Source organism: Coturnix japonica, chromosome 1 (genome assembly GCF_054131305.1).
Source record: "Coturnix japonica strain WE chromosome 1, WE-NBRP24, whole genome shotgun sequence".
NCBI lineage: Eukaryota > Metazoa > Chordata > Aves > Galliformes > Phasianidae > Coturnix > Coturnix japonica.
Genome location: NC_140663.1, coordinates 122,599,070 through 122,615,715, shown reverse-complemented (window position 1 = coordinate 122,615,715; position 16,646 = coordinate 122,599,070). Strand labels below are relative to the sequence as shown.

The 16,646-nt window shown below is 43.4% G+C and overlaps 1 protein-coding gene and 1 pseudogene across 9 annotated transcripts in view; one reads left to right on the top strand and one right to left on the bottom strand.

Moving 5' to 3' along the window:
* The window catches only part of LOC146762673 (mesoderm induction early response protein 3-like), a 219,881-nt gene that overhangs the window by 132,873 nt on the left and 70,362 nt on the right, over positions 1-16,646 (top strand). For all 8 annotated transcript variants that reach the window (XM_085533740.1, XM_085533733.1, XM_085533757.1 and 5 more), the window contains one exon: positions 3,487-3,581. In XM_085533740.1, the coding sequence (XP_085389866.1) occupies positions 3,487-3,581 (95 nt within the window). The remainder of the gene's footprint in view (positions 1-3,486; positions 3,582-16,646) is intronic.
* On the bottom strand, positions 5,278-6,426 carry LOC146762677 (uncharacterized; annotated as a pseudogene). The gene has a single exon (XR_014941253.1). The product of XR_014941253.1 is annotated as an uncharacterized LOC146762677 (transcript).

Sequence of the window (16,646 nt, the reverse complement as noted above, 5' to 3'; positions counted from 1 at the left end):
ACCAGGATCTTCCTCTACTTCCTCCATCCGTTCCAGACGTGAGGACACACGTTCCCATCTCTGGCCTTCCACTGGGGCGACTGACACTGATGCTGGTGCTTCCTGTGGTTGGCTGGGATTAACTTGGCAGCTTCCCTTTAGGGTTTGGATCTCATTCTCAAGACTCTCTATCTTTTTTCTTAAGCCGTTCGTTCTGAGATCCCCCTGATCTCCCACCCTCACTCACCAGTTCTTTTAATCTCTCATTCAAAAGTTCTATTAATTTCCCAAGGTCCCTCTGGTGTTCAGGGGTGAGATTACCTGATACTGGGGGTCCCGATGTTTTTGGCCCTTTTCCTGAGTCTCTCTGCACTATTCTTTGCAAGTCTCTCCACCCTTTATAGTAAACTACTACAATTAGAGAGGCTAACAACACAGTATCCCATTTGACACCCCAGTCATACTTAAGAAATTCAGAGCATTCATGAGCCAGTTCAAGCACAGTGTCTGTGATGTTCGTTAGTCTGGAAGGGAGCCAGGCAGGTATCTTTATCCCTGCCAGCCGTTGGCTTAATATATCTACCCCTACCCCCATCATCAGGATGTTCTGAAGCCAGGGCCACAGGAACCTAGGGACCGTCAGTCCTACATACAGGGCTGTTGAAAAAAGCCACCTAATTACTGCCCAAAATATTGCCCAGAGCACTGCCCGCTTTCTCCACCAAAAATGTCACGGAGTTCTCTCTAGAGCTCACTTTGGGACAGTGGGAACAAACCCGGGGGAGCAGGAACAAAAGTCCCCCCCCTTTTCTCTAGCGGCACTGTACGGCACGGCGCGGCACGGCCACGTGCGTTTAGGGAGAGGGGAAGGGAAGGGAGATTGCGATTAGGTCTAACAAAAAATGAAGGAGAAAAAAAGGTGATCTGAGAACGAACGGCAGTTTAATAACCTAATAACGCTAAACAACAACAAGAGAGTTTCAACAAAGAAAATACCAAGTCCCCAATCTCACCGATGGAGCTGCGGAAGGCAGGAAGCTCCGACCACATTGTCTCCTCGCAGGGAGCCGGGCCAGCAAACCTGTCCCCTTCCCCACTTCCCTTCCGGTGCCTCTCCCCACATGCCCATTTAAGGCAGTCCACAGAAAAAAAAACTTGTCCCCTTTACTCCCATTATTAGGCATGGTGTTCTGATGTGCAATACCAACACCAACCAAATAGCAAAACCATAACAGGAGTACTGGTTACTTCTGGGACTTGTAGTCTGTCTCTTCTCAACTTATCTCCCTCTAGTAAAGCCAGAATTCATGTAAGAATAGCTGAGACTACTAGAAGCACAGGACCGAGGAAGTGCAGCTCTCCAGCATTATGATCCAGCACCAAAGAGCTGTTCCAAAGAGTTGGGGTTAACACTCCAAACTTGAGCACCATAGTGAAAAAGCTTGTCACAGATATAGGCCAAACTAATACATAATCAAAAAGTCTCCCCCCAAATTTTGTTACATATTCATTACATTCCCCACAACCCCATTGGCAAAGACAGTCCGTCCATCTGTGTCGCCCCCCCCCCCCCCCCCCCCACCATCACTGTTTTGGGATGAAGATTCCTCTCCTGCTGCGAGAACTCCTGTTTTCTTCTGGTGTTAAGCTTTTGGCCTTGCAGAAGGAGTGCCCCCACACATCTGTGTCATCTTGCCCCCTGAATATCTAATCATCTTTCTGCCAGATATCTTCAGGCTGCTCCCAAACTCCTATCTTTACGGCCTTCTTCCCCTTGTTTTCCCAGACTTAGTTTATGTTAAGGTGGGCAGAGAGAGGGGGAATTGCAGACACTATCCGTAACTACCCTTTACCTTGGTTTCTGTGAGGCCCCCTTTCCCTCTCAGTAGGGAGGTGTTCCCTTTCCATTTATTATGGGGTCCTTTTTGCTCTTCAATAATGGTCTTCAAATTGGTATGAGGCCTGGTGTTATGTTGCAAGAGAAAAGTTGCTTTCTTCCTTGGCCTAACTCTTGAAGTTCAGGCCTTCATCTTAGTCAGCATTATGACGCAGCAGTCAGAGTTGATGGTTTGTCTGAGTTCCAGCAAATCCAGAAGGATCACCCCTTTCCTTTTTCAGAAGACAGGGCTCATAACTTGGCCAGCTGAGGGCTGCATCATGAACTCCCTGTAGAAGTTCAAATGTCACTATTCCAAGGACTGTCATTTTTACTCCATTTCAAAGCAGTGGCACCATGTCTCATCACTAGTAATGACACAATCCAAGAAGTTGACACCTCCAGCCTCATACTGGTTCAATACATCCTGACAAACTTGCCTATGGCGTTCTTCCATGAGCATTCATGGGACCTATCTGTCTCAAACTTCGTGATGCAACAACATTGCCACCACTATTTGTAACATACTGAAGCGAATACTCAGCTCCGTACACAGTTCACTGGTCATAATCTACTGAGTCACATAGATGAGCTGATCAAGATGCACTTCATTTTGTGATGTGACAACTGTGCATGGCTGTCCAGAACATGGCTCATCTTTCATGTCTCTGTCACCATTGTTTAACCACACCACCCACTACCTCACTGTGCTCACATCTGTTTTGCTTCCATAAACATTAATGTTCTTCAATGCTGAATGGGTGCCATTTTTTCCACATGAAGGAATTCAATTGCTCATCCAATTCCATGTCAGATGCCATTTTGTAAGACTACCCCTCTGCTGTCACATAGCAACAACATGTTGTAACAGAATATCAGTGGAAGAACTCAACTTTCTACTGCCGCATCACCCACATGCACTTCTGAGGTCACCATGCCAACATAATAAAACAGGAGGCATTACTCTCAGAAGAACCCTTGTATTTAGGCCTAAAGTCATAAGAGAGAAAAACAACACTTGAGACAAAACTAGATACTCAAATATTTTGAACAAAACATATATGAAGAAACACTATAGAAAGAAGTGCAATAAGTATGCCATTTGTTTGCATCTTTCTTACCTTAGTAATTTTATATGTAAGATTGAGTTTTACAATATGTAGGTTTTCAAAACAAAGAGACTGTTTCTTTGCTTCGCCCTCCTTCCAAAAAAATTAAAACCCACACACAACAACAACACTGCTACTCTTTGTGACCTATGCAAAAAGAAATACTTAAGAAAAATAATTCCATTGGTATCTTGGTGATGACTTTGAAGTCTTAGTGGTGGCTTTTTTTTTTTTTTCTTAGTTATTAAAGGAAATATATCTCAAGTAACAGTAAATCAGAACTTTTGAATGCCCTTTGCTTTCAAGGAAGAACAATTATAAAGACTCAAAGTTTTGATTTAAAAACAGGAATATAATATTTCAGATAGGATAACTGTATAGTAGATGAATGATGGGTCTAAATAACTGCCCTGCTATTTTTTAGAGTGGTTTTGGACATACAACCATTAGTAACAAATAATATTCAATATAATTTCTATTTAGCAAAAGTAAGTTTAACCTACTATTCTTGTTATTTTCTAGGAGAGATGACAGCATGGACAGAAGAAGAATGCAGAAGCTTTGAACACGCACTTCTAATTTATGGAAAAGACTTCCATCTCATACAGAAAAACAAGGTTAGTGTTTGACAGTTAAATGGAAGACTTCGTATATTAGATACTCAATACCTGTAAGAGCAATACATTTGCTCAGTCACACAACAAAATAAGAACCAACGTATTAGAACTAGTTTGGCATTCTTGTACTAACCTTACCTCAGATCCCATTGACAAAGCTAGATAAAGCTAGGTAAGTCAGTCTTATATATAGCAGCACACACTCCTAACTAAATTTAAAAAAAAAAAATAAAAAAATTATTTACTTGAAGCTTTATTGTGCCATTGCAGAAACAAACACATTGAGCCTAGGAAACCACAGCACTACTTTGGAGTTTTGATAGAAGCAGTATGTATAACTGATAAACATATAACTACTTTAAACCAGCTTCCAATTACCTAAAAAAGATGGAAGACACAATTCAACAATAAAGAAAAATATCACTTACTCTTTCCTGAAGATCAGGACTTAACAAGCACCCAAAGACAACAGCCCCCAAATATAAATAGGGCCCTTGCAGCTGCCAGGCCTTAAATGAGGTTAGGGAGGGGTAGACTCAGGGTCCCCCCTTCTGGTCACACAGGTGAATTGTTTCCACCTGTGCTCCCAGGGCTAGCTACACCCCTTCACCAGGTGCTCAATTATTGGTTCAGGCCATAACCTAACAGTTCCCATACGCTTTACCTCTTCACATGAACCAAGAATGCTATATCAGGCTCAAGTTACTCTTTACAGCCTGCATTTCTATCACAACTGCAGTTATGAACAATTTTTCACAATGCTAATATTATTTTATGTTGTTGACCCCTTTATAATTGCCTGTGCCACCTGGATATTCATACATCTTTCCCTTAATCTGAACTCTCCCACAGCAGTTTGCAGAGTCAGACCCAACAGGACGCCTATCTGCAATACGAACTCTGGAATTGGGGTGATAGACACCATGTACCCCACCCCTCAGATGGTAGATGCCCAACCTTGAGTTTCAACCACATTTGGGTTACATTCTATGATTCTAATTCCATCCCTTTTAGGGGAGCAATGAAATCTCTGACTGTCTAGTAATTGCTTCTAGAGTTGTAATAAGACCTGATTAGGCTGCCCATCAATCTTTTGAAATTGAACTCCTGCTCTAATCAGGTCACTGAACATTTGTTTTCATGAGACCCTGATGGGTCCAAATTGAATTGCCTTAGGGGAAGGTCTCCTAGATCATGGATGGATCTCTGACTTTTCCACTACTACTCAGACATTGCACCTGGCCCATAGATGCTCTGTCTCTCCCAGATCTGCCACTAATTGGGCAGCCTGTTGTATTATGGCCTCTGAGGCCACTAGGGTATTTACTATGGATATCAGAGTACCACACTGATGTGGTGGTGGACCTCACTGCAGGATGAGGTTCCTCATTCCTGCTGAAAATTTCATCAAGTCCAGGATCTCAAAATCCTCCTCATAGTCATAAACTGCCTCCTTCACGCATAATTCTCAAATGCAGTTTTGCAAATCCTCTATAGAGGAACTACAGGCCCATATTTAATGGTATTTCACTCTTATTTGTCCACGTTGTATGGCCTGCAGTCATTAACTATGTAATTAATAAACAATTTTCTTTATCATGTTGGACAGCTGCATATAGTCTTTGCCTGAGGGCAGAGTGAGTGGTAACAGATGTCAGTTTAGAAATTTCCAGTCCATTCACCACAACACTTTCTGCCCCCATGTCTTATAATTGAGAGCATGGCTGCTCCAGGTTTTATCTAAACCGATGTACTAGATCCGTTAATTCAGCTGCCACGTATGAGCAAGCTGTGTAGCGCAGTCAGAGCAGGGGGCCACAGATCAGGGGCAGCCCTGCTAACCTAACCTGCAGCTTTTGGGTTTTTTTTTTGGTTTTTTTTGAGTTACAACTGATCAGGTCTCAAAATGTTCTAGCTCTAGTGAAGCCTCAAGATCCAACCTTGTAGTGCTTTCTTTTACAGAGTCTTGTTTATGTGAATTCCCTTGTACAGGGCCCCAGGTAATTTTTAGAGAGATATTCTGGATCTTCTGTAGGGGAATGATCAGATTAGATTTGTTCCCCATTAAAATTGCAACTTGTCTTCTCAATTTTTCCAACATGGTCACACAATAGTTGATTTAAGCTTTTAGCTGGTTCAAGGCCAGCAGCAGTGGCCATGCCACCATGGAGGCAGCTAACTGTCATTCTCAAGTAGTGAGTATATTTTTGCTAAGACTATTGAAATACTCAGCCAGGTAGGCTGGGGACTCCTGGACATTTCCATATTTCAACGATAGAAGCAATCCCATGATATGAGGATCCTAGGAAACCTGGGATATGCCCTGGCAAAACTTCACTCATAGAGCTAGTATTCCCCTGACCAAACCACTGCGTGATATTGTTCAGAAATGCCATGGTAAATACTTTAAAAGGTATTCATGTATAAGTCTCCTAAAGATACTTGGCTGCCTGACTCACCAAAACATAGAGCAAACAACAATGATGACAGACCCTTTATTTGAGATACAGGAACTATAGGAAAAGATAACAAAGACAAAAGACATTAACTCACCCCTGCCAGTAACAGTTGGGAGAAAGAGGTGAGCTAAGGAATGCAGCCTTCTCCCATTCATACTCTCACACTGCAAAAGTAGGGCAGGGGGAGGGGAAACCTGCACAGACTCAAACTGCACAGGCGTTCTCAGAAGCATCACTGAGAGACACAGAAAGGGTGACTCTAGCTGCCCCCACACACACACCCCCAGAACTCACGTACTCACATAATAGTTCAGGCTGTGACCAAGGAATTCTACTGCATATGTCATTACATGAAACAGTTTTTCCCATCATGAAGTAGAGAGTCCATAGTTTTCAGTTTTACATCCTCCCAGCTTCTTTTGCTAAATATGTTTAAAAACTCTGTCATTAAACTTCACTGAAGAACAAGATGCCATGGTAATTCTTCAGTGACACCAGAATTCTTGCTGCTTCTGCCACTCTCAGTCACCCTGGCAGGCTGTGGATCTAAAAAGCAGAACAGAGGTTTAATTAACAAACTTTACTTCACTCAGTTCCCCCCTTTTCTTCAGTCTAGCAAGGTTACCCTCCCTTACTAGATTATCCCATTCTCATTAAGATTCACCCTGGAAATACTTTTCTATATGCTGATGGAGCTGATGTTGTTTCCACTGTTCATAGGACTCTAAAATGTTTTTCCCAGACCATACAAACCATTCAGTACACAACATACTAAAGCATTAGCACTAGGATCACTACTACAACAACTCCTCCTCCAACAAGGAGATGTTTTAGCCGTTTTATATCAGGCAAGCAGCCTGTCAAAGTGTCCCAAATTCCCGAGGAATCAGCCAGTGATTTTTATTGGGTTATCATGTGAACTACCAGGGCTTTTTCCCATACAGTCTGCAAATCTGTTTCTACTCTGTGGGTCTTGTCTACATAAGCACAAGACTGACTGACAATCATGTACACTCCCCTTTCTTCAGCTGTTAGTGAGTCTAAGGCCATTTGATTCTGTAACACTACCATGCTAAGAGAGCTAACTTCTGTTTGGTCAGTTGTTATAGCATCCACAGTTGCATTCTCAGTATCTTCCATTGCTTTTGAGATATTTAATATCGCACTCTGGAGATCTGCAATTCCTCAGATTGGGAGGATTGCACCAAGGAACTTATAATGTCCTGAGGAATCCTTAGTTAATATTACTGGGTCCCACATAGTTCTCACTATACCTGACAGGAGTTCTTTTGGATGGATGCTTGTAGGAGGCATTAAAAATCCTCCTAGGCAACGTCCTTTCCAATTTATCGGTACCATTTTCTGAGCTATCTTGTCCCCAAACAACCACAAGAAACCCCTCCGTAACAATACTTTAGTTATCTCATGTGCCTTATTAGTTATACAAGGGAATGCCTCTGGCCACCCTAAAAAGATATCAGTTAGTACCAACATATAGTGCTACCCCCCTTTCCTTGGGAGTTCCAAGAAATCCATTTGCTACTGTTGCCCTGGAAGGTTCTTATTCCTAATAGGCCCACTTCTACCCTGTTCCTGGTACTAGGATCTTACTCTGTAGTGTTTGTTCACCCAGTATATTTTCTTATCTACCCTTAGAACCAATTTCTATAACATACTAAAGGGCATAATAATGTGTCCATCTGGGCGTACACCCATCTGTCAGCTTGCCCTCTTCCCTTCTAAATCATTAGAGTCCTATCCTCTCAAGAATATTTTACAAGTTCTGACTTGGGTTCAGAGGCTGTCATGGAGTTATCTAGATCAATCTGTGCCCGTGACAGGGGGCAGCAGGCCTGTGGGCAGGAAAAAGGGAAGGGTAGGGAGATGGGAGCTCAGCCCAAAAACAGAACAGCAGCAATGATCTAAGGAGGAAAACTTAATTTTACTAAATATGATATCGGAATGCAAGATAACAATATAATACAATATAATTGAAATGGAGGCTAATAAAATCAGAGAGAGCGTCCAAAAACCTAAAGGCCTACATTTTTGCTGAAGGCGCACAGCTGGGGAGCACACCCACACACTGCCAGGCAGCAAGCAAGATCCTGTGTCTTATCTTCCTCTCTGACCGTGACGTCCCCAGGAATATGTAATTCTTCTCTTCTGAGAACCAGGTATCTAGAAAGTTGTTAGTCCACAGAACTGGAGTATTAAGTCTTTAAATCCCCGCACTTTACATGATGTTATGACGTGGAATACCGATAACAAAATTATAAAACCATAACACAGATTTTAAATTTACAGTCTGGAATTAAAACCTTCTTCAACTGCCTGTTCTATCACCTGATCCACCATCTCATTTACAGTTTCCTGTACAGTGTTACCTTTCTGACGTCTTTTACAATGTATAACAGCCACACTCTTTGGTAGATTGGTACCTTTTACCACCGGTACATTAGACACTGTATGAGATATTAAAACTGTTATTTTTTGTCTCAGCGTAAATTTACAGGCTTCTTGAATATTGAGCACTAGTGCAGCCACCACCCTCAGGCACTTTGGCCATCCCTTACTCACATCATCAAGCTGTTTGTAGAAGTGTGCCGCTGCCCTTCGATAGGGTCCAAGGTTCTGGGCAAGGACTCCCAAGGCTATTCCTCATTTTTCATGCAAGAACATCCAGAAAGGTTTAGTCGTGTCTGGTAGCCTCAAAGCAGAGGCCTTCATGAGTTCTTGTTTCAGCTGGTGGAATGCCCTCCTTGCCACCCCATTCCATATAATATTCTTTGGATACAATTACAAAAGTGCATAAAGAGGCTTTACCAACAGTCCATATCTGTATATCCACAGTTGGCACCATCCTGTCATTCCTAGGAATGTACGGAGTCCCTTAGCAATCTCCAGCTCAGGGGTTTGGCAGATGGCATCTTCCCTGGCAGCCCTTAAGGTTCAAAGTCCAGCTGTAATCTCATATCCCAGATACATCACTTGCTGCTGAGTTATTTGTGCTTTCTGTTGTGAAACTTGATAATTCGATAATTATTTAAACCAAGAAATTCAGCAAACTCCATCTATTGCACACAGTCCTCTTTTGTTGCTGTGGCATCCACATACTGCATTAAAGTTCCACCCTGGGATGTAGAAACCCAAGTCTCAGGCTCATGAGTTGACCAGTTCTCAAAAATCATTGGTCTGTTCTCACAACCCTGGGTAACACTGTCCAGGTTAACCGAGTCTTTTCTTCCCCATATTGGGATTTTCCTATTCAAAGGCAAATAACTTCAGTCTTCCTTTGGCAAAACCAGACAAAATAAGACAGCCTTCAAATCCAGAAGGCAAACTCCACCTAGTCATTCCTTAACTTGGTTAATAAAGTGCATGGATTTGCCATTACTGGGTGTATACATTCAACAATTCTATTACTTGCCCTCATGTCTTGGATAGCATGTGATATAGCTTGGTACAGTTTTTCCTCTGCAAGATCAGGGTGCTGTAATCAGAGTCACATTCAATTAGTAATCCAAGTTCCAAAAAGTTAGCTATTATTTCTTTTATCCTTCTACATTCTCATATCCTCAAAGGGCACTGCTTTACCCTGACTGAACTGGCCCTGCCAGGCATCTCCGATACCCACGCTCCTAAGTATACCTGATTTAAGATTTCTGTAACTTCTGGGGTGCAACATTATTTTACCCAGTTTGCATTAAAGCCAGACTTAAAATTTTCAGTCATCTGATATTTTTTGACCCTTAGCTCCAGTTTTATTGAATTTTATCTCTGCATCCATTTGTTCTACGTCACGGGTTACTTAGATTTACCTATGCCCATGACAGGGGAAGCCACCCTGTAGGGCCCCCCTGGGGCCTGGAAAGGAGGGGAAAAAGGGGAATGGGATAAAAACAGCGGCAATCTAAGGAGGAAAAACTTATTTTACTAAATATGATATTGAAATACAAGATAACACAATATAATATAATTGAGGCTAAAAAATGGAACGAAACAGAGAGAGAGAGTCCCCGAAAACCGAGAGGCCTACTGTGAACTCTAGGCGACACGGCTGGAACGCTTCCCACTCTCCGAGAAGTTCGAGAGAAGAAGGAGGGCACTCCAGCCTGGGAACGAGATTATATAGTGTCCTGGTCCCGTGACTTATCACTACCCATGTTGTTCTCTGGGATATGTAGTCTTCTTCTGTGGACTGCACATTCAATAGAAGTATCCATGCTTTACATGATGTTATGATGTGGAATACTGATAGCAAAATTACAAAATTACAAAACCATGACATTCCACCCCTTATTCTACATTATTACATCATGGTTAATATATATACATATATATAAGTATGAAAAACTATGATAGCTAAATAGTAGAACTGCATGTAACATAACTAAATGTATAACTATAATAACTAAAATACACTACACATGCAAACATATATATATATATAGATACATAAAATTATTGACTGCACTACCCCAGCATCAAATTCCCTTGTGGTACACACTGAACACCCCCATCCTTCTGCATTACCCACCAAGTGCACCCAGGTCTCTGGGCAAAGACAGTTCCACGGACAGGTTTGCCCTTTCCAGAAGCTGGAAGGACCCAAACAGCTTTTCCCAACATGTTCTTTACATGTACAACAGGGACCTTATCTCCTTCTATAGTATGTAGGGGGCTGGATTGGCTAGGACCACCACGATTGACAGATTCTCTAGTATTGACCAACCAAGTGGCTTCTGACAAATGCTTCACCCACTGCTTAAATGTTCCACTGTTGCAGAACGGCGGGAGAAAAGCAGACGACCACACCTGTCATTGACATATGATCAGCTATTCTCGTTTATTCCTTGGCTGAGTGTACTTTTATAATACGGATAATTAGCTCATACATATTGCAAAAGTAGAGCTCATCATTGGTTCCCAATTACATACCATCCCCGAGTATCTTAACAGCTTGTTGTTATCAACTGAAAGCTACTCCCTTGCTGAGTTCCCAGAACCATGGCTAGTTTCTCACCATCCCAGGGCATCCTGTTGTTCTTGCTGTCCTTGCAGGTGTTATGGCTGCTTGCTTAGCTGCACCGTGTTTACGACCCTTCTCAGCTAACTAGCTGTAAAAAACACTCTCTACATTCCACCACCTATTGCATTCAACATAGCTTTCAACAACCCACTGTATTGTTCAATTTTACCAGAAGCTGGTGCATGGTAGGGAATATGATAAATCCACTCAATGCCATGATCTTTGGCCCAAGTATTTATAAGAGAATTTTTGAAATGTGTCCCATTATCAGATTCAATTCTTTCTGGGGTGCCATGTCGCCATAGGACTTGTTTCTCAAGACCGAATATGGTGTTTCGAGCAGTAGCATGGGGTACTGCGTATGTTTCAAGCCACCCAGTGGTTGCCTCTACCATGATGAGTACATAACACTTACCACTGCGAGATCGTGGCAAGGTGATATAATCAACCTGCCACACCTCCCCATATTTATACTTTTGCCATCGCCCTTCCTCCCAGAGAGGTTTCATCCTTTTGGCTTGTATAATTATTGCACATGTTTCACAATCATGAATAACCTGTGCAATAGCATCGATAGTTAAGTCCACCCGTTGGTCTCTGGCCCACTTATATGTCGCGTCTCTTCCTTGATGACATGAGGTCTCATGAGCCCATCGAGCTAGAAATAATTCGTCCTTATTCTGCCAGTCCAAGTTGATTTGAGCCACCTCAATTCTGGCAGCTCGATCAACCTGATGGTTGTTTTGTTGTACTTCAGTAGCCCGACTTTTGGGCACATGTGCATCCACGTGACGCACCTTTACAACAATATTCCTTGTTCGAGCAGCAATGTCCTTCCATAGTTCAGCGGCCCTAACAGGTTTACCCCTCTGTTTCCAGTTATTTTGTTCCCACCGCTGTAACCACCCTCATAAGGCATTTGCCACCATCCATGAATCAGTATAAAGATGAAGCATTGGCCACCTCTCCCGTTCAGCCACATCTAAATCCAGCTGAACAGCCTTTACCTCTGCAAACTGACTTGATTCTCCCTTACCTTTAGTGGCCTCTGCAACCTGTCGTGTGGGGCTCCACACAGCAGCTTTCCATTTGCGATGCTTCCCTACAATGCGACATGATCCGTCAGTGAATAGGGAATATTTCTTTTCATTTTCTGGTAATTCGCTGTATGGTGGGGCCTCTTTAGCACATGAAACCTCTTCTGCTGGTGACGTTCCAAACTTTTTATCTTCAGGCCAGTCCATGATTAACTCTAGGATTCCTGGACGATTGAGGTTTCCCATTCGCGCTCGCTGTGTAATCAGCTCAATCCACTTGCTCCAGGTGGCATCGGTAGCATAATGGGTGGAGGGAACCTCTCCTTTGAACATCCAGTTCAGCACTGGCAGTCGAGGTGCCAGAAGGAGCTGTGTTTCAGTACCAACTACTTTGGAAGCAGACCCAACCCCCTCATACGTGGCTGAGATCTCCTTCTCAGTTGGAGTGTAGCACTCTTCTGACCCCTTATATGCTCGACTCCAGAATCCCAGGGGTCGGCCTCGGGTCTCTCCAGAGGCTCTTTGCCACAAACTCCGAGGGGGGCCTTTTTTGTGATTTTGTCGATCACATCTGTTGGGATGTGACGACGTCCATCCTGCCACTTTATACCTAAGAACTGAATTTCCTGGGCAGGCCCTTCTACTTTGTTTCGCTTAATAGCAAAGCCGGATTGTAGAAGAATTTGGATTATCTGCTCTCCTTTTGTGAAAACTTCTTCTGCTGTATCGCCCCACACAACAATGTCATCAATGTACTGCAGGTGTTCAGGAGCACCACCCTGTTCCAGTACAGTTTGGACCAACCCACGGCAAATGGTTGGGCTGTGTTTCCACCCCTGGGGCAAACGGTTCCAAGTATACTGAATGCCCATCCAGGTGAAGGCAAAATGTGGCTTACATTCTGCGGCCAAAGGAATAGAGAAGAAGGCATTGGCAATGTCAGTGGTGGCATACCATTTGGCTGCTTTTGACTCCAGCTCGTACTGGAGTTCCAACTTGTCCGGGACAGCAGCACTCAACGGGGGTGTGACCTCATTCAGGCCACGGTAGTCTACTGTCAGCCTCCATTCTCCACTGGCTTTATGCACAGGCCATATGGGACTGTTAAAAGGTGAGTGAGTTTTACTGATCACTCCCTGATTCTCCAGTTGGCGAATCAAATCTTGAATGGGGAGCAAGAAATCCCTGTTGGTTCGATACTGCCATCTGTGCACTGTCTTTGTAGTAATCGGTACCTCCTGCTCTTTTACTCGTAGCAGCCCCAAAACAGACGGATCCTCTGACAGGCCAGGCAAAACAGACAGCTGCTTAATGTTGTCCATATCTACAGCAGCTATCCCAAAGGCCCATCGATACCCCTTAGGATCCTTGAAATGCCCCCTTCTGAGGTAATCAATACCCAGTATACATGGAGCCCCTGGGCCAGTCACAATAGGATGTTTTTGCCAGTCTTTGCCAGTGAGGCTTATTTCAGCCTCCAGCACAGTCAATTCTTGAGAGCCCCCAGTCACTCCAGAAATATGAATTGATTCTGTCCCTTCATGACTGGAGGGCATTAGGGTGCACTGTGCACCGGAATCCACCAGCACCTTATATTCCTGTGGTTCTGATGTGCCAGGCCATCGAATCCACACAGTCCAATAAACACTATTATCCCTTTTCCTCCCCTGACTGAGGGCAGGGCCCCTCTATTGGTTACCTGTGATGACTGGAGCAACTCCACTGGTGGTTGGTATGTTTAGTAGTTCTTTCACCCGTGCTCGTAGTGCAGAAGTAGGCTGATCATGCCACTTCCTCATGTCTTCTCCATGGTCACGTAGGTAGCGCCACATGGAAACACGCGGTGCAATCATACTGTTGTTCCTTGCTCGAGCTGGGAAGCGTGTGCGTTTAACAGCTGAGACTTTTGATGATACAGGTGAGGAGTAGGACTGGAATACTTTGATCAGATCCTTCATTAGACCTGGTGGGCCGTACGAGGATTGACCTTCATCAGTTGTTTCTGATACTATTACGGGATCATTACGATTAGTTGATGGAAACAATTACTTGCACATTTCATCTAGTCGATCTTCTAGTCGTGAGATGGCAGAAACTGCGGCAAGCAATTGGGGGAGCTGCTGATCGACGGTTTGAAGCATTATAATCAGCTCAACAACTCGGGGCCATCTGTCCTCGAACCCTTTAGAACCTGTTACCAATGACTGTGCAGTTCTCTCTGGTGCTGTACTTGTGATTTTCTGCCACATGTCAGGATCGGCCCTCACTCTCTCAGGATCATGTTCGCTTGGATCAGGGTTGTACAGCATTTTCGCCATGGCCATTTCCCTCATGTACTGGATACCTTTTTGGACGGTATTCCAACTAGTAATTTTAGGCTTCAAAGCATCCTTATAGGGGTACCTTTCTCTCACGGCTTCTAACAGCCGCAACCAGAGAGTGGCAGCTCCATCCGAACATCTGCTAATCCCTCTGTGGACACCTGCATCTTGGGCAATGCTTCCTAGTTGGCGAGCTTCATTACCATCTAGAGACAAGCTGTTGGCCTAGTTGTCCCAGCAGCGAAGCAACCAAGCAAGGATACCTTCATCTTGACGCCGTGTAAACTCCTTTCTTGAGCCTTGGATTTCAGTCAGCTTCAGAGGTCGACGATAAGTGATTTCCTCCTCATCATCAGTCTCTTCTTCATGCCTCTTGATTTTTGCCTTTGCTTTTTTCGGTACTGCTCCATGCCCGGCACCTGGGTCTTCTGCTGCCCCCCCCTCTGCTTCTCCTTCTTTTCGTTCTAGACGCATGGACACCCGTTTCCATTTCTTGCCTTCCACAGGGGCAACTGATATTGCTACTGATGCCTCCTGTGACTGATCAGAGTTAACTTGGGCTTGAATCTCAGATCGGAAACTCTCTCTCTCCAGAATAGTATGAAACAAAGCACGGTATGCATAAGCCAAACCCCACATAAGGTTTACCTCCTTAGATCTCTGACCCAAATACTCACTTAATTTCTCAGGGTCCCTTAGGTGTTCAAGAGTGAAATCCCATGACACTGCGGGTCCCCATGCTTCTAAGACTTTTCCTAAACCTTTCCATATTCCCTGCCAGTCATCATTCTCTGGTTCTGGAGGAGACTTCCGCATTGAACGAATGTATAGGATTACATATACATTCATTAATATTGATAACATGGATACAAGTATGAACCCTATCTCAGCTATTGAAAGGCGTGCGGAAATCTGAGAGTACAGCCTAAAAAAAAGCAGGTTTTTTTAGCCTGTACACTGGATTAAACATGGTGGTGTTTGTAAAATTGCCTATTCCATCTGGGATGCAAGTATTTGTAAGATTCGCAATTCCATCTGGGGTGTAGATGCCAAAATTCAGACCATACCACATCTCATATAAGTACCAGGCAGGTGTCTCCATCAGTATCCACCTTATTAGGCCATATACCTGCACAATTCCACAACACCAAATTATGGTGTTAATAGTTGACCAATACTTTGAGAATATCATAATTGCTTTCAATCCCTTAAACAGAGCAACTGGGATGAAGAGTGGATTCATAGCTGGCAGGCTCTGTAAAAGTCAGAGCTAGCTAGCTTTGCTCTAAGGGTGAAAGAAATCCCTTTGTTTTCTATACAAAAGTTAGATAGCAATGCTGAGAATGTGCAGCTGCCCTTAAAGTTGACTATTTGTCTGGTATTTCAAGGTCACGTTCTCAGTGAGCAGCTACAAAAAGATAACACTCCCGTAAGGAAGCTAACGAAGCTCTTTAAGAGCAAAGAGACAGTCGTTCTAAAAGCTAAAAAGCTCTATGCCTGCATTCTCCACCAAAAATCTGTCATGGGTTACTTAGATTTACCTATGCCCGTGACAGGGGAAGCCACCCTGTAGGGCCCCCCTGGGGCCCAGAAAGGAGGGGGAAAAGGGGAATGGGATAAAAACAGCGGCAATCTAAGGAGGAAAAACTTATTTTACTAAATATGATATTGAAATACAAGATAACACAATATAATATAATTGAGGCTAACAAATCGAACGAAACAGACAGAGTCCCCGAAAACCGAGAGGCCTACTGTGAACTCTAGGTGACACGGCTGGAACGCTTCCCACTCTCCGAGAAGTTCGAGAGAAGAAGAATACTCCAGCCTGGGAACAAGATTATATAGCGTCCTGGTCCCGTGACTTATCACTACCCATGTTGTTCTCTGGGATATGTAGTCTTCTTCTGTGGACAGCACATTCAGTAGAAGTATCCATGCTTTTCATGATGTTATGATGTGGAATACTGATAGCAAAATTACAAAATTACAAAGCCATGACATTCTAATAAGTCTTGCCTGAGTTATGGTTTTGGAGAACCTGGCACGTAAGAGAATTTACTTATTCCTACATGTTCTACAAGCCTGTATTTAACTGATACCAAAATGTAAGCTTATTCTTCTTCGTGTTTACCAGTAGCTCCTACTATGGTTAAAAAAAAAATAAAAAAATAAAAAAATCCATCTACGGGTAGTAAAAGGCATTCATATCCACC